The sequence below is a fragment of the Macaca nemestrina genome, chromosome 4 (assembly GCF_043159975.1).
Source record: "Macaca nemestrina isolate mMacNem1 chromosome 4, mMacNem.hap1, whole genome shotgun sequence".
Classification (NCBI taxonomy): domain Eukaryota; kingdom Metazoa; phylum Chordata; class Mammalia; order Primates; family Cercopithecidae; genus Macaca; species Macaca nemestrina.
Genome location: NC_092128.1, coordinates 120,748,751 through 120,767,393, shown reverse-complemented (window position 1 = coordinate 120,767,393; position 18,643 = coordinate 120,748,751). Strand labels below are relative to the sequence as shown.

General features: G+C 43.9%; 1 protein-coding gene across 20 annotated transcripts in view; it reads right to left on the bottom strand.

The window, feature by feature from the left end:
* Window positions 1-18,643, bottom strand: part of LOC105492372 (IKAROS family zinc finger 1) — a 102,875-nt gene that overhangs the window by 29,189 nt on the left and 55,043 nt on the right. For 10 of the 20 annotated variants that reach the window (XM_011759407.3, XM_011759397.3, XM_011759396.3 and 7 more), the window contains 2 exons: window positions 9,167-9,226; window positions 39-299 (listed from right to left, as the gene is read on the bottom strand). The exons of 4 other annotated variants lie outside the window; for them this stretch is intronic. In XM_011759407.3, coding sequence (XP_011757709.1) covers window positions 39-299; window positions 9,167-9,226 — 321 coding nt within the window. The remainder of the gene's footprint in view (window positions 1-38; window positions 300-9,166; window positions 9,227-18,643) is intronic. 6 more of the 20 variants (XM_011759410.3, XM_011759400.3, XM_011759417.2 and 3 more) reach the window with 2 other exon arrangements.

The following is an 18,643-nucleotide window of genomic DNA, read 5'->3' as shown; positions in this document are numbered from 1 at the left end:
CTCCAGGCCACTAAAGGAAAAACTGAGCCAGGCCTTACCAGTGTGGCTTCTTTTGTGAACCATGAGCACATTGGGCCCGATGCAAATGATCCCACAGATATCACACTTTAGTTTTCCGTTAGGAAGTCGAATGCCTCCAACTCCTGACAAAGCCGAGCTGCCTTGGTCCCTGTGGGAGCCATTCATTTTCTCTCCTGAGGCATCAAGCATTCGTAAATCCTCCGCACATTCTTCCCCATTCATTTCACAGGCACGCCCATTCTCTTCATCACTCTGAGTCTCTACTTTAACATTACTGGCTGAAAGAAACAATACAGGAGGCCACTCAGTGTCATTGCAAAAAAAAAAAATGCAACAAAACAACACAGCAGCAAAAAGACAATCAAATAGGCGTGGAGAGCTACTAAACAGAAGTTCTTAGCAAATACCAAGGGGAGAGCAGCCTGAACTCGCCATGCATTCAGACTTGAGAGGGCTTTGGTGGCAGGCCTTGGGATGCACCTGGGGTCACAGGGAGATCTGCCAGCCCTCTCCATAGGCCCCATTGGCGAGGGTCTGAAAATGCACTAGAAGGGTATTTACATAGTTCCCACTTTAGAGTTGGGCCCCCATTTTAAGCAGGTTCATGTCAGGAGTGGTCTGAAGCCGACTCCTACACCCTACCCTTCAGATGGGCACCTTGCCCTAGAGGGTGGGTACTGGGTCACACAATCCAGCTCTCTAGGATGTGAGAACTTGTTTGGCAAAATACCTAATAAGTGGTTAACAAGCCTGAAAATGTCACTTACTTGTGATGCTACCTTTCCTTGCGGCATGTAAACATTAATACACTTTGGGACAAAACTCAGTAAACATAAAAATGCTCAGAGTTCTGACCACAGTTCCCCTTCAGATTTCTGGAAGATCTTTCTGTTTCTTCGGTACATGACCATTTGAATTCCTGTTTATCTTCAATAACATAAACAAACCCTGTGTTCTAAAGAAGAGGTAATCATTTCTTACACTTCTTCCACTCACTGAAGGGTTAATTGGGATAGTTTATGAATGTAGATATCTGGAAGAGCTTTTTTTTTTCCCAAAGAGAAAGAAGCTTGTGTGTGTGCCGGCGGGGAGGGTGGGAGGTGAACTTTTAGTGTCTTGAATACAATGACCACTATTTTTTTTTTTTTTTTTTTTTTTTTGAGACGGAGTCTCGCTGTGTCTCCCAGGCTGGAGTGCAGTGGCGTGATCTCGGCTCACTGCAAGCTCCGCCTCCCGGGTTCACGCCATTCTCCCGCCTCAGCCTCCCAAGTAGCTGAGACTACAGGCGCCCGCCACCACGCCCGGCTAGTTTTTTGTATTTTTAGTAGAGACGAGGTTTCACCATGTTAGCCAGGATAGTCTCGATCTCCTGACCTCGTGATCCACCCGCCTCGGCCTCCCAAAGTGCTGGGATTACAGGCTTGAGCCACCGCGCCCCGCCCAATGACCACTATTGACTCTGCATTACTGTTGCCTTTAAGTCACACATCATAGGGTAATTATGTCATTTGAATATTTTTCTTCCTGAAGAAAGTAGGAAACATTTCATTTACATACATCAGAAACACTGACTGATGATACACTGGTGAATCCAACACTAAAATGACTAACAGAATTTGTAGTTACACTGAAAGCCATCATTTTAACAACCATTTTTACAGACTAATTAAGAGTAGGTAGGTAAATTTTGCCAAGTAAAATGATCGATGAGATAGATGACAATCAAGACTAAATATTTCTTTTTTGAGACAGGGTCTTGCTCTGTCACCCAGGCTGGAGTGCAGTGGGATGGCTCACTGTAGCCTCTGTCTCCCGGGCTCAAGTGATCCTCCCACCTCAGCCTCCCTAGTAGTTGTGACTAACGGTTTGCACCACCACATCCGGCCATTTTTGTTTTTGGTATTTTTTGTAGAGCTGGGTCTTCCCACGATGACCAGGCTGTTCTCGAACTCCTGAGCTCAGTGATCCACCTGCCTTGGCCTCCCGAAGTGTTGAGATTACAGGTGTGGCCACTGTGCTCAGCGTAGACTACATAATTTTTGATCAACATTTTCAATCAATGGTTCTCAAAGTTTGGTCCCTGGAGAAGCAGCATCAGCATCACCTGAGAACTTACTAGAAGCACAGACTCTCGGGCTCACCCCAGAACTGCTGGCTCAGGAACTCTGGGGCAGGCCCGCAGTTTGTTTTACTGAACCCTCCAAAAGATTCTAACGTATCCTGAGGACTGAGAACAACTGTTTTAAATAACCAACTTAGTTAATAACACTCCAAGCTTATTTTATTTCAGCGAGTTCCTCTCGATTTAGAGAACTACAATTCAGACACTGAAATAAAAATACCTGGTCGGGAATCTTAGCTGCACTATTTAAAAGCTCTGAGATCTTAGGCAAGTCATGTAACTTCTCTGTGCCTTGATTTCCTCATCCATGAAAATGGAATTTATTATAGCACCAGCCTAACAGGGCTGACTGATGAGAAGTTAGCTGAGGACAGTGGCTGGGGCATGGCACGTGGAGGCTCACCCCCAGTGATCCCAGTATAGTCTTCCACCTAACCCCAATACCACATGCTGGGCAGACAGCACATTAATTGCTCTCTGCTATTTAACCTTCACAACAACTCCATAAGGGAAGTGCTATCATTATCCTATTTTACAGTTGAAGAAGCCGAGGCACAGAGAGGTTGAACAATTTGCTAAGGTCACATAGCTGGCAAGTGGCAGAGCTGGAAGGTAACTGCAGGCAGCCTGGCCCCAGCATCCACTTACACAGTCATCTCTTGGTAACTGCAGTGCATCAGTTCTGGGACTCCTGAAGGTCTGTGGATGTGCAAGTCCCTAAATTGGCCCTATAGAACCTGTGGATACGAAAAATCTGCCTTCCATATCCACAGGTTCCGTGTCTCTTGAATACTGTGTTTTCAGGCCACAGTGGGTTGAATTTCCAGAGGCTGAACCCATGGAAATGGAGGGCTAACTGTACTGCCAGTGTTTTCCCTTTAGCTCTTTAGCGAAATGACTTACAGATGAATAATGAAATGAATTAACTGAGATATGCTGGACTTGGAGACCACAAAAGTGAGGATGCACCAGAGGATGAACAGAGCTGCCTGTCTCCTCCCTCAGATCCTGGCATTATGCAGAATTGTCCTGAGAAATCCAGCAGTGGGGATTCTCCAAATGCTCTTCCCTTCAGATCCTGAAGATTAGAGACTCAGAGCATCTGAGCAGCCTCCTGCTAACCTCTCCCCACTGCCAGGGATAAGATACTTGGAAAATAAAGAGATAGGCAGGCAAGTGAGTCTGGTTGGCTGTTGAGGCAATGGTGCTCAACCACCACTGAGTTCTCTGGAATCGGTACTCTCAGGTAGAGGATGTGCATCTTTTTGGGAGGAAGCTAATTCTCTAGGTCCTCCTTGCTCACCAGTGTCTACACCAGCCTGCTCTGGAAACACAATGAGGTTGCAAAGATCTGTGTACTCCTTAATCTAAGATTATTTTTAATCATTTATCTTGTGGCTTTTAATATAAGATTAGAACACAATGGATCAAATTAAGATTGGTGTAGCAAGTTTTTCAAAAACAGTCGCTAAGACGAGGGCTGTAGAGAAGGTGTAGGCGGAGTGCTTCTGAGGCTAGAAAAAGGACGCCACGCAGAAGAACAGGCATGGGGATAATCCCCTTGGCATATTCCCCTACTTGGCTTGACTTCATAAATTCAGAGGCAACCAGCTACAGAGAATTGACTCTTGCTTTCCCACGGGTACATATGGCCTATTAGAACTTGCCAGAAGTTATCACTTGTTTTTCTGGATCATTAAGAATGAGTATTTCTGGGATTCTTCGGTGTGCTCTATGGTGTGTGCTGTTGCTAAGTGTGTGGGCGCTTGCAGGCGGGGAACAGAACAGCAGGGAAGCACTGGACATGACCTTCAGGTTTCTGGCTTCAGGATCACCAGTTCTGCTACAGCAGGCTGCTTGCAGGAGGCGGCAAAGCTATGTGACAGGAAGGAAGCAGAAGCATAGGGGAAAGCCCGCAATGGATGCTGCCATAGATATCACAGATGTCCTCAAAGCCAGAGGCCTGGAGATCAGTCACTCATTGGACAAATGGTGGCTGAAAGCAGTACTCTGTCCTTGTTAGCCTTAATGACACTGTCACTGAGAGCTGTAACAGAACCAAAAGAGAACCAGGGACACAAACACTCTGGCTCAGGCCCACCCTGGGCTCTTTCATTGACTGAGAGATAATGGATGAGAGTTCAATTTTATTATTCAACAAATGTGACAATAAATACGATGAAGAGTGGATGTGTTCAAACTCCTAGTCAAAAAGGCACAAGAGCCTATCACATACTGTCCTGAGATCAATGTGGACACCAAGGTACGATTTTAGGGAGATAGGTACCTAGATCTCCACCTAGATGGCCAGATGTAGGGACATATACGGAAGATTGGTCACATAAGTCTGTAGGAACAGCAGTAGGGAGGATCAGCTCAGGAAGAGAGAGAGAGTTCCAAGAGGAAAACTAAGGACACTGCCATGCTCTAGGTTTCTAAAAAAGAGTATGCAGACAATATCCACGGATCACTGTGGGCAAGGCCAAAGAACTGAAAATAACGGAAAATGAACAGAGGAACCTGTATCAGCAAATGCTCAAAACATTTTAAATGGAATTTAGATGGCAGATGCGGAGCATTCCAGGGCTGGAAGCTTCTAGCACTATTCGGACAGCTTCTAAGCCATGTTATGACAGGAAAGGTTGGTGAAGTCTAAGACAGGGACTGGATGACTGCCAGGCGCTGGCAGGATTTGGTGGGAACAGAGTCGTCACCATGGGGCGCGTTAGATTCAAGCAGTGTGTGGATTTCCCATAAATGGGGTTAAGCTCCTCGTTTCTTTGTGGAAAAATGCAAAGTGGATGCTGGTTACATAGACGAGATCAGGAGAGTTCTGTCCACCCAAGGAGGCTGTCCATGAAAATGGGGGTCTCTTATCCAGCTAGGAGGAGAATATAAGCAACTTGCTTACTGTTTTCATAGATGACAGAAATCAGGGCTTGAAACTATCTTCGTAAGTTGCAGCTACAGACTGTATCTCAAAATCTGAAACCTATTAGTCATAAATGTAAGGACCTGTGAAATTAAAATACACATTTTAAAAACACAAGCCCGGGATGAGAGTGTCTTGGCTTCCCATGTAAGTGTGAAAAAGGTTTCTGGGGTTTTCCCTGAAGGTGAGCTCAATCACAGATATGGACAGAAGAAAGAAAAACAGAAGAAGGGGTGACAGAGTCCTGTAGTCACTGAAATCTGGAATCTTCTGTACCAGCCAAGCCGTGCGCATGCCTCCTTTAAAAAGAGCAGCACAGGCTGGTGCAGGTTTGGAAGGAAGTCGGTCAGCGGGGACTGAAACTAATTCCTGTGAGCAAGGTTGATGGCACAGGATTCACACTTCCTCAGTTTGGCCCCTGAGGGTGGAGAAGGTGCTGAGGAGAGGCAAGTGGGAGGTGAGTGCAAGAAGAGCTTCTTCTGAGAGAGGAGTTTGCAGGGGCGGAGGGTGTCCACACAGAGAGCAGAGAAGCAAGCCCTGGAGGCTGGTGGGAACCCTGATGGCAGGTTCCTGCCACCTGTAGTTGTGTGACAGCTTCCACCAATATGCCTCCCATTCAAGGAGTGAGGAGTTCAGGGCCTTTGACCCGCAGACCTTTTCCTTTACCTAGAAGAAAAGAACAAGTGGGGGTTGGCCTGTCGATGGTAGTGAACACATGCAGTTGTGAGGGAGGCTCTGCGAGAGTGTGAGTTTTGGCAGCCCTTCGTTTTGAAATCCATCCTCCTGCAGAAGGCAATGACACCAGCTGATGCCTCCACGAAAGAAGGAGGAGGTTGGGAAGGAATGACTGGCAGTTACTGAAGCTGTGTACCTCCTGGCAGCTTCATAATACCCCGGAGCCCACCCAAAGGGATATGCAAGGCTCCCGCTGAATTCTGTTGAAAATGCCCTATGAGAAGTCCCTTCAGTTTCTTAACAACTGCCACTCCTTAAACGGTGCTGCTCATACCTGCCCCAGAATCAATTCCATGAACCCGCCTGCCCCTGTGATGCAGGCATTGTGCTTGGTTCAACCCCATGGATGCTGTCTCTATGGAACATTTGCCAGGGCCCGAGTTTCCTGGCCATGCCCTTCTGTGAGTTCCTAAATCGCTCACTCCCTCCTCTGTTACTCTTAGCTGGAACTGCTTAGCTATGGTATTGCTTCAGTGAAATGGTACATCTCCCAGAAGATAGGAAAGATACTTATGAATATTTTGTAACCCCCCCACCCCATTACTTAGAAAAATGTCAAACTCAGTAAGGTGCTGAATTGAACTGATTAAATATAGAACATGAAATGGAGACTGGTCTTCTCTTTCCCCGGAACACTCTGGCTCAGGACCACCCTGGGCTCTTTCGTTGACTGAGAGACAATGGACAAGAGCCCAATTTTATTATTCAATAAATGCAACAATAAATATGAAGAGTGGATGTTTTCAAACTCCTAGTCAAAAGCTGCTTTCCTTCCCAGACGCTATTTAAAGTTGGGAAAAATTAAAATCTCATTGACCTATCTTGGAGGACTTCTATGTTATTGGCACCCAACAGTACTAAGAGAGACCCCACACCCCTGTATGGAAGGTGGACTTTGGTAGATAGACAAGTTTGGATTGAAGAATCTGGAGAATACAAGGAACTCAGATGCCAAGAGGAGCCAAGAGGCCTGAATCTGTGCCAGACACTGTATGTGCTCATGGATAATTAAACATTTTTTAATGCATAGGTATAATGTACACTGTCAGTCCCCACCTGACCAATGAGTTATGCCTCCTCTTCATTTTCCTTTCCTTTTTAGAATGTGTATTCATATTTACCGAAAAAGTAAATGTTTGGTACTCAGAATGCATTTTTCCATAGAAAAGATAGTCCGAAGCAATCACTCCAGCGTGAGTTTAGGCCACGTAAGCTTGAAATGCTCAATATTTTACTTGAAAAATGGTAGACAGAAATATTCTTGCAACATTGGTGACTATCAAGTAAAAATAAAATGAAATGAAAATATTTAAAATATATATTGAATCACAGTAATTAAGTGAAAATTTGAGATGAAGAGGATATGTGTGTGTGTGTGTGTGTGTATATTTTGTGTGTGTGTGTTGCCTCTAAAATAGATTTATAAAACTTTTAAGCATTTTAAGGTTCATGGCACCATTTATTATAACTTAATATCATCTAAAATGTAGAAAGTTGTTTTCGTCTCAGCAGGGTACCTTATTAGAAAATACTTTTCTCCTTATTAGCAATTTAAGGCCTTTAAATGGAATGAAGTCAGGGAGACAAAAGAAAGGCAGAAGAGTAAAAAGATAGAGAGAATAAAAAAGAGCAACAGACATTTTCTTTCCTCCAGTAACTAGGGACACAAACTGGAATAAGGACAGTAGAGGGGGTCAAAGGGGTTGTTTTTAATTTTTAAGAAGAAAAGAGCTGTGAAGGGCAAAGAGGGCAATTCTTCATCATGACCACAAGGTGGTGATATTGGCCCAGAACAGTTTGGTTGCTGTTTTGTGGAGGAAGGCATCAAGACCAACTAGCCACTTGTGTGAGGAGGATAGTCACAATTCCAACACTGGGGAGAGGGGAAGAGAAAGAGAGACACCAATACCTTATGGACACATTTGCACAAATACAGACAGAAAGTGTATCCAAGTGTATATCATCTCTTTTATAAAAACTGTAAGTATCATAACATTAATACATCTTCACATGCAGCAAATCTTACAGACTGAAGGCTTCACTGAAGGGTCTGCTTCAACACTGCAATATGCTCTGGCTGACACCTTCCTCAGACTTCACAGAAACATGTTTCACGATGCATTAGCTTACTCTCAAGTGCATTTGACTTGTCAAAATACTTCAATAATATGATTCTTCAATATCATTTCCCTGTCCAATACCATTATGTTTTATATGCTCATATAAGCTCATGTGTAAACAGATACACATATATAAGCATTTACATGTACATACATATACATCTCACAAAAGTAGGTATCAAGCTATTGCTTTAAAGTGGAACCAAAGGAATATCAGTAGAAGAAAGATTTCTGTAACTTTTATAGGCTGGAAAAGTAGCCAATCTAGTTTATAAGCAAAAGCGTGTACTTTGATACTGTTAAATTCCTTAGACACCAGATAGTTTTTGATAACCAGAATGTCAGAAACTATCTTTAACTGTCATTGGCACTATTTAAATTAGAGCCTATAATTATAATTGTCAGAGTGTTAACAAATGCAACCTGTTTTCTGATGTTGCTTCATAGTATTAGAGAATTTACTAATACAGGTCCTAAGGGGATTATCAACTTGTATGACTTTAAATATTCAGCTCTCTATACATTTTTAAAAGCACTCTCTGTTCTTTAAAGTATTTCTTTGAGGATGTTACCCAAATATATTTATCATTTATCAGCTCTCAATATCTAAAAAAGAAAAATGAAATTCACATCTGTTTTTGGTTTAACAGCTCAGATCAGAGAAGGTCCTGCGGGCAACAAGCATGAACAGTAAGTTGGCTCCAGCAGCGACGCACCACAGAATAACGGCCTGGAGGCCTGCAATTTTCTCTTCTCAGTTCTGAAATTAATACTCCAGAACCACAGATGAAGAGCATGTCTCTTTCTCCTGTCCCACAAAATTGTAAAAATTATCTTGAAACCATGTTCAGTTCTTTGTTGGTGACAGAAAGTATGGCCATTTTATCCTCACACTCAATAAAAAGGAGATAATCACAAGAGTAATCTCAAAGCTGTCCAGCAGCATCAGTGAAGCAACAATCCCATCAGTGCTACTGCGACTCCAACCCTTACTGTGACTCCACTACCATGCTCCCAGGACACCGCACAACTGCCTAGACCTTCCTTTTGCACTTCATGGTATAAATACCCAAAAATGATACGGTAGGTGTCTAATGAATAGAACAGTGAATATTTAACGTATCTCCTTTTTCAAGCATGAATGAAGGCGTTGATGAAGGAACATGCATATATGATATTTACATGATAGGAGATGAAGGCATGCTTTTGTTTTCCAGAAGCAAGGCATATACTTACGAGAGAAAGATTTGGGAATTATTGCATGGAAATCCCTAAAGTCATCAGCCCCATATGTAACTGCAATAAAGAAGGCAAAAAGAAAGCTGGGTTGTGATACCAGGAGAGAGATACAGTCAGAGTTTAACAGAAAGCATTACTTTTTTAAAAAGAACGTTTTATTACTCAAAACCACTGTTCAGCTACTCATCTGCTATTGCTGGCCCTCCTATAGGCAACAGAAAAGTAATTACTCATGAACAGGACCACAATTCCCTCAGGTCTCAACTCACAGCATTATATCCCATAAAGTGGTTTGGAGCAATTACTTGATGGGTTCAACATCTTAGAGGGTGCAGCCCCAAACATTCTAGAACTGTGCGAAACCATTCAGCAGCTCCAATCCAAAAACTCAGGCTCCGCGCAGAGCGTCTCCTGGGACAGTACGTATCTCCACAAAAGTGCGTGTTTCTTAATGAGCTGATTGCATCGCAAATGTTCTTCATTCAGCTTTTTCTTAGAAAGTGTTCGTAGAAAATTAGAAAATGCAGCACATTGGGTGGGGAAAAATTATTGTTTTCCCCAACCGGCAAAAGAGCTACCCATTTCAGTGATGAGTACTTATCAGTTGCTTTCATAAATGCTATCATTGCCTCAAATCTTCAGGTTTCTATTCTCTTTCACAGGACAGTTTCCCAGCATGTTCCTTTTTCTTAAGATTTGGCAGACTCTGCACATGTGCACACATGTGTACACACACACAGATACAAACACATACAATTTTTCCCCCAAGAGTCACGTCTCAGTGACTGTTAAAGTTATGTATACAGTGAGCTGTTAAATTAAACTTGTTGGATGAGTTCCTAGGTTAGCAGAGTAAAGACTCTGAGGTGACCTGCAGGGAAACAGACCTATTTAACTTTGCTTAATCCAGTGTTTTCCAGACTTATCTGACCACAGAACATCCTTCTTTTCCGATGAAATAATTGGGAAATAAATTATTGGGATAATGGGCAAACATAGTTTGAGAGACACTTTGAAAGCTGTTTCTTGAAGTGATTGGCTAAATTATTTCCTAGCAAATTCTTATTCTTCATCTGCTTATTTCATTCCCTGGTAGTCCAAATCTAATGGATAAAGTCAATATTATGAATTCTATCAAACAGAGGTAGCACAAACTGATTGCCTCCATATGGATGTGCTTGCTGGCCTGCAAACAGCCAATTTTACAATAACTTTTGCTGTTCTTGCATCTTCATTGAGCTCCAACCCTTTATATAATCTGTTTTCCCTTAGTTATTCTGCTTCATGAAGCTGCTAGCATCTCAGATAATGGGAGAAAAAGCAAAGATGTTTTAAAGGGTATGTATTACCTTTTGCAAATGGGAACATTACAGTGAGTGATAGAGTACAAAACTCTGACTAAACAACGAAGCACTGGGATACTGCTTACAATGCTGATCATGCCGATATGGTGCTTGAAGATGACTTGCCTTGAGAGTTAACTTCCTAATATATCCCTGCAGCTCTACAGCCAGAGCTCAGCCACCTTTGTACATATGATGATGACTACAGCACTGGGGAGGTCTTCATGTTTACTGGTACACTGAAGATTAAGGAACTAAGAGATTAGATCTGAATGCAATGTGTCTCAAATTTGTCTCACCAGTGGAAAATGTAGCCTTGTGCAGTCTTGGGTAGTCAAAGTGTAAGCCCTGAAATACCGAATTCAGTCAAGACACTTCCCACTTCACACATTGCCATTGAATATGAAGAATACTGTAATATATTATTAGACATTAAATATATATATTTTTAAATTTAACTTTTAAGTTCAGGAGTACATGTGCAGGTGTGTTATACTGGTAAACTCATGTCATGGGGGTTTGTTATACAGATTGTTTTGTCATCCAGATATTAAATCTACTACCTATTATTTTTCCTGATCCTCTTTCTTCTCCCACCCTCCACCCTCTGATAGGCCCCTCTATGTGCCCATGTATTCTCCTCATTTAGCTCACACTTAAAAGTGAGAACATCTGTACTTGGTTTTCTGTTCCTAGGTTAGTTTGCTAAGGATAATGATCTCCAGCTCCATCCATGTTCCTGCAAAGGGCATGATCTCATTCATTTTTTATGGCTGCATACTATTCCATGGTGTATATGTACCACATTTTCTTTATCCAGTCTATTGTTGATGGACATGTAGGTTGATTCCATGTTTTTGCTATTGTGAATAGTGCTGCAACAAACATATGGGTGCATGAGTCTTAGAGTAGAACGATTCATATTCCTTTGGGTATATATGCAGTAATGGGATGCTGAGTCAAACGGTATATAGGTCTTTGAGGAATTGCCACACTGTCTTCCACATGGTTGAACTAATTTACAATCCCATCAACAGTGTATAAGCGTTCCTTTTTCTCTACAACCTCACCAGCAACTGTTATTCTTTGACTTTTTATTAATAACCATTCTGACTGGTGTGAGATGGTATCTCATTGTGGTTTTGATTTGCATTTCTCTAATGATCAGTGATGTTGAGCTTTATTTCATATGATTGTGGGCCACATGTATGTCTTCTTTTGGAAAGTTAGACATTGAATGTCAATCATGTTTCAAAAGAATCAGTCCTTTGCCTGGTGTAATTCAAATTTACTTGTTGATTTTTGTCCCAAACATGTGGTTCCCTAAAAATCACAAAATTGTTTAAAAATATATATACAGCTGTACCTATTAGTTCATTTCATGTCTCCAGAGTAATGCTGAATTGATAAGCGCTCACCCTTGTTCCTGTACCATCCCGGTTCATGCACACAAGCTTAGGGCTCAGTAAAAGAAGTGTGTACTATTCTAGCTGGACAGGTAATTACATACAACAGCACATGTGGAAACTCACTCTGTTCCACGCTAATGTTCAGTATCTTGTGGGAGCCACTCACTGAGAGCTCTGTGGATGCCAGGTGGGCAGTAGAGGTTTTATGGAAGCTGTTTTTATGATGCTTGAGAGGCACTGGAAGGTGTGTAAGGTACTGCAGCTGCACACATAGGGACACACATAAGTGTGTTTGTGTGTTAATGCAAATATACACACACTCACCTGCACGTGAGGCATGGGGAGTAATGGTGTCCCCCCAGTGAACCAATTCCCAACCAGTGAATCAATGATTGGTCAAATGCGGCTGCTACGCCTCCTAGCCCCACCTCCTTAGGGACCTCACTGGTCCAGCAGCTAAGCCTGGCACCCTTCACTGCACATCCAGGGTAGGGACTGAACAAAGTCACAGAGTCGGTGAGTATGCACAGCAGTCACTGAGAGCTCCTCGCACTCCAGGAGCCAGCTAGCCCTGGGGGCTGTGCAGTCTGACGATATTCCCACATTGCTTCTGGCAAGCTACAAAATGAGCCATACGACCTGCTTTTACTCACTCACTTTGAGAGGTTTGCAGGTGCTGACTTGCCTTTGCCCCTGAAGACAGTCCTGCCTCTAAGGTGACCCTCTTGCTTGTCATAAGAAGCAGTCACTGTGGGATTAGCGAAGCTATTATTCAGTGATTACCTCTCAACCTTGTTCTCTTTCCTTTAGTAAATTCAGGCCATTGTTTAATAAAAGGGTGCAGATAAAATAGGTATTAAACTCTTTTCTCAGTTTTCTACATTTTACAAAATATATTCTTATCAAGAGTAAATTTAACTTATTTGGTAGGAATTTCTATTCCCCAAACTCTCATGCACATTTTCATATAAAATGCTGTGAACACCTAGGATTCTGAATCCTATTTGAATCACCAAATTGATGAACATTATGGGAAAAATGAAATACACACAAACCACACTTTTCAGTTTGCATTTAGCTGTGCATAAAATTATAAACTTCTTGTGTCGTTGTCACTCTGGGGAGAGGCTAAACCTACATGAGATTTTCAAAACTAGAGGGAGGAGATCTGATCTACTTTCAAATGTGAGAACACCGACAATTTTCTAGGAAAATCTGTCTAAAGGTAAACACATTCAGATTTGTATTTAGCAGAATTTAGAAATTTAGAAAAAATGCTGTCTTTCTTTAAATCACATGAACCTGTTAGTCACAGTTAGATCATTAGTCTATTATGACCTTGTTTGAGTATAGTTTGAGTATGAAGGGTGCCAGGCTTAGCTGCTGGACCAGTGAGGTCCCTAAGGAGGCGGGGCTAGGAGGCATAGCAGCCACACTTGACCAATCGTTGATTCACTGGTTGGGAATTGGTTCACAAACCATACCCAAGGCAAGTGGAAGTATGTCCAGGGACCCTGTCTGTAGGCTCTACCAGGGCTTGATCCTCATCAATCTTCCCATTCTTCTCTCCATGCCTGGAACACGCAAACCTTGGCAATGCCTGCAAATCTAGCATTTCATGGCAGGGCTTCCTGACCCTGGGACTGAGCTAGTGAGAGTCACAGGACAGGACAGCAAGGTGGAGGTGGATGGGAGGACCAAGTACCCCAGACAGAACACCACAGGCCACACTTCTGGAAAGTACGAGTTAGATCCTGAAGAGCTACCAAGTCAAGATTCTATGAAAACCTTTCTGACCTTCTGTGGATGGATACATTTGTTTTTAGACCACTCTCTAGTGAGGAGGCTCAGAGTCTTCTCATGGGAAGAGAACACTGGCTACCATCTATGGACTGCACATGCACATTCAAGGAAGGTATTATTGTTGCTCCAGTCTTAGAAAAGAGGCAACTAAAATGCAATCAAGTTCAGTGGGACCCAGGGACACAGAGCTGGGGAGTGCTGGCTGGTGTAAGTCTCACATCTAAGCTCCCCAGGGGACTGGGTTAACTCCTCAGTGGCTCCTTTCACTGCTTGTACTGCAGTCAGTCCTGATGATGTCAGCTCTACTGCCCCTTGTCTCCTTCCCACTCTACCAGTTCCTTCTTTTTCAGAAGTCAAGGGTCACACCATGCAGGCCATGATGTCTTACACCGTTCTGGATTCTGGATGGCTCCAGCATAGTACCTTCCACCCAACAGGCACACAAAAGTTTGGAGAAGGCAAGTGGAAGTATGCCCAGGCCTCCTGTCTGTAGGCTCTACCAGGGCTTGATCCTCATCAATCTTCCCATTCTTCTCTCCATGCCTGGAACACGCACACCCAAACCCAAATCCCCATCTTTTCCCCCAGACCCAGCTCTCCTATGTAGCCCATGCATGTTGATGGTGCTTCATTTGGATTCCATACATTCCAACCCACAGGAGGCTCGCCTCTACCCTTGCCTCTCATGGCCAAATTATGTCTGAGGTCTTTGGAGAGGTCTCCATTCTTATTGTTTTCCATCCACGTCACATCCCAGCATGGCCATGAAGCCCCTGCCTTCGCCAAGCAAAGGCAGCCCAGCCTGCACCACATCCTGCCTGTGTTTCCTGTCCACCGTCTGGCATGTGAGTTGGTTTGTTTGCATCATGGGGACCTTGCTTTCAGGCACCCCTCTCAATCATCCTGCTCATTGCCCTAAGATTATCATCCTCAATCTGCTCTTATCCAGTCACATCTGCTTCCAAGTTTTCCATGGGTCTGCAGTGTTACGACGAGAAAAAAAGCCTCCAGTCCTGTGTCAAAATCCCCCTACAACTGGTGAGCAATGAATAAACTTCTTAGCACGTAATACTATTCAGATAAGCAATAGTAAGGGTGAACCTTATGGAAAAATGCTTTAAAACAAAAAAGCCCTGTAGCTAATGTTTTAGTCGAAAGCCACATGCAGACAAATATGACATCTATCTTCTTGTCAACAAAGACTTCAAGACCCATAGGATTAGCTACAACCGACCAACATTCACCATGTTTCCCAGATGGGAAAAACAATAGGGCTAGAGCTTTGCAAGTCCATTGAAGGTGAAAAACAAGGCAAGAAAACACCTTTAGTGCCTGCAAACCCTGATCCTGTGCAATCTCCCCTTCAGCTCCAAACGCCCCTGGCAGACACTTACTCTATCTAGCAATGGGGTTGAGTGGACCTTCTGAAGCGCCTCACTTACCCTCATGGTGTTTTAGGGATGAATGTCAGGTCGAGGGACAGTTCTGGTTGCTTCAAATGGGACATGTCAATGATGGCCAAAGTCACTATGCTTTACTTCAAATCCCAGCTGTTGGAGTTACCTTCCAGAGCAGATGATTTGGAGAACTTAACAGAAGATTTGGAAAAACCAATGTCTGGCCCCTTCTCTCTTCATGTAGCACAACTAGGCACCAGTCCTATTTTTGTTTATGTTTTATTAACACAATTTTAATTGTTCACTAATTAAGATAGAAAAAGCTCCAATCAATACACCTATGGCTTATAAAGGGAGAAAGGGGTACTTCTAAAGAGTACAAGAAAGAAAACAGCAGGTTCAAAATGATGGTTCTTTTATGGGATTAGCTTTTTTTATTTTTTTTTCTTTTTTGAGATGGAGTCTTGCTCTGTTGCCAGGCTGGAGTGCAGTGGCGTGATCTTGGCTCAGCGCAACCTCCTCCTCCTGGGTTCAAGTGATTCTCCTGCCTCAGCCTCCAGGGTAGCTGGGACTACAGGCGTGTGCCACCATGCCCAGCTAATTTTTGTATTTTTAGTAGAGATGGGGTTTCACCATGTTGGTCAGGATGGTCTTGATCTCTTGACCTCATGATCTGCCCACCTTGGCCTCCCAAAGTGCTGGGATTATAGGTGTGAGCCACTGTGCCTGGCCGGGATTAGCTTTTAAGTGATTATTTTGGTGCCATGTGCAATCTTCCTGGATCCTGAGGTTGGAGCATTTCCTCAGCCCCCCTGCTAGGCCTGTTTCATGTCAGCCGACTTCCGGGTCCAGGATCTCCATATAACAATTTAGAGGAAAACATTCAACGGATTGAAGAACAGGCTTAGGGATATTTTCCCAATGTTGTATCCTTCTTGCTTACTCTTTTTTGGAAGAAATACTACTTTTTTGTAAAAATGATATTTGCTTATTCTAAAGATACTGACTAGACAGAAGCACTATGATGGCACCTCTAGAAATTACCTCCAAGTTTTATAATTTAAGGAGAATCATGTGCAAAGAAGAAAATGGAAAAATGATAATGAGAACGGAGTAAGAAAGCTTGGTTTATGCTTTAAAAGGAGAAGGGAAAGGGATATTCAGGCAATCAAGAAAGGCTGAAGAAAATTAAGAGGGCTGGAGGAACAATGATTAGATAGGAAAGCTCTTGTCAGGGATCGTGGCAGGGGTGAAGAGTGTGAGGTCCTCAACATAAGTGAAAAATGAAATTTTATTTTGTGATTCCAAATTTTATTCTAATAAGGGAGATTTGTACTGGATCACATGGGCCAAAATGATAAGGAAGGGAAATTCTACAAAACAACTGGGCTGCCCACAAGAGTGTGGGCCATGCAGTGGGCAGGAGGGGCTCACGGTGTGTGCGTGGAGAGCCACCTTTGCATATCAAGGCCTTGTGAGGACATGTGGGGGCAGCACTGGGCAGAGCCACATGGTGACGGAGGGCTGTGTTCCCTGCAACATGGAGAAGAGAGGCAAGCAGGCAATGCGGAAGGGACCTGGGGCTGCAGAGCTCGGCAGTCGTCAGAGTGTCTGCAGCGTGGGCCACAAGGCGAGAACCTTTGATCAACTGTTTAGCATGTGCTCTAGCTGATGTAACTGCACACGTGTTTCAGATGTGGTTTTCCCGGTAGCACACTCTTACAGAAGCAACAGGTTAAACTGTTGCTGCCGGTGTAAAAGGGAGTTCGGCAAAGTGAAGGACTAAAGACTGAAGGAAATGTTTTGACTGTTAAGCTGGACTTGGCTTCCTGAAATGGGGTTATTGTATGTGCATTTCACACGTTCTTGAGGTGTAGGACATATCACTTCTGACTTCAAATGAGAACAAACATGCAAAGAAAGGGCTGAGGAGTTTAAATCCACTTCTGTGGCCTTTGTCCTCCGATGCGATCAACTGAAGAGAACTCCGGAGGCAGCGCTCGGCTCCTCCCCAGGCTCTGCAGACAGACATGGCCATTCCCTCTCATCCCCAGGGCTGACAGGGTGTCAGCCCCAAAGATTCCAGAAGCCCAGGCCCTGCTTCAGGGAGGCCAGAGATAAGTAATCTCCCCCAGGACACACAGAGGGTGGATCCTCTGCTGTCCCTCCCTTCCAGAAGCCCAACGGGTCCCTGTCAGAATTCCAAGCAGAAGGTGACTCAGCACAGAGGAGGAGGGACGGGAAGAACAACTCAGCCGCCCTCTTGATCCCGCGGCTCTCGGCCATGGGTACAGTCCTGCACACTTTGTGTCTTTAAGTGGTCGCTAATCTTTAAGGAAGGGGTATTTGTGTAGTAATCTTGCTGAGAAATCCTGGGGTGTCAGCCAGCCTCTGGTGACCTGACCCCACTACAGGTGGAGGTCAAGTCTTCAGTCCCGCCTTGGCAGTTTCTTCCGCCTTCCTCCCAGAAAATGGATTTGTCAGGCACGAGCTCAAGCCATGAGCCTGGTGATGGTAAAGATCAGAGTGCAGGCAATCTGGCCATAACTGTAGCTGAACTGGCTGTCTGCAGAGGAAAGCAAGGGGCTGAGGAGCGTGGATTGGGGTGGGTGCATCTGGTCTGGTGCACTGGTGCACACACATGTGTACATGAGTGATCACGTGTGCATGTGTGTGTGTGTGCACATGTGTATGCACATGTGCAAATGACACACAGAGATCGCCCTTTCTACACATATATTTAAAAAGGCAGCTCAGTAAAGTTGACTCAGAAGTAGAGTCCATTATTTACAGTGACTTTTCCATGCAGAAGGACAGCAGCGCAGCCAAATAGGCAGCAGTCTCCACTGTTCTTAATGCCAGGTCAGCCCCTCCTCACTCCGCACACATTCCCCCGCCTGCCAGCTCTATGGGCAGAAGGCCGCAGGAGTCAGATCTGGTCTCTACAAGACTCAGAAGTCAGGATGAAATTCGTGTTTCCTCCATTTCTTAACTAAGAAGCACCCTTGTAGGGATTTCTGAGCAAGGAATTGTGACTTGTGGCAGAATTTATTTTATTTTATTTTATTTTATTTTTTGAGATAGGATCTTGTTCTGTGGCCCAGGCTGCAGTGCAGTGGCTCGATCACAGTTCACTACAATCTTGACCTCTTGGGTTCAAGCAACCCTCCTGCCTCGGCCTCCCGAGTACCTGGGATTACAGGAATATGCCACCATGCCCATATAATTTTTGTATTTTTTTTGTAGAGACAGGGTTTCACCATATTGCCTAGGTTGGTCTCAAATTCCTGAGCACATGTGATCCTCCCACCTCAGTCTCCCAAAGTGCTGGGATTACAGGCGTGAGCCACCGCACCTGGCCAGAATTCTATATCTTGGTAAGAAACTCACACAGTGGCTGTGAGAAGACATAAGGAAAGAGATGTGGATACTTTAAGCCGTTTAATGTGTCCTGTAAACTTATGTCTAACCAGGGAAAAGTAAACTCCAAGGACTTCATAATTTATAGTTCTCTTAAGGAAC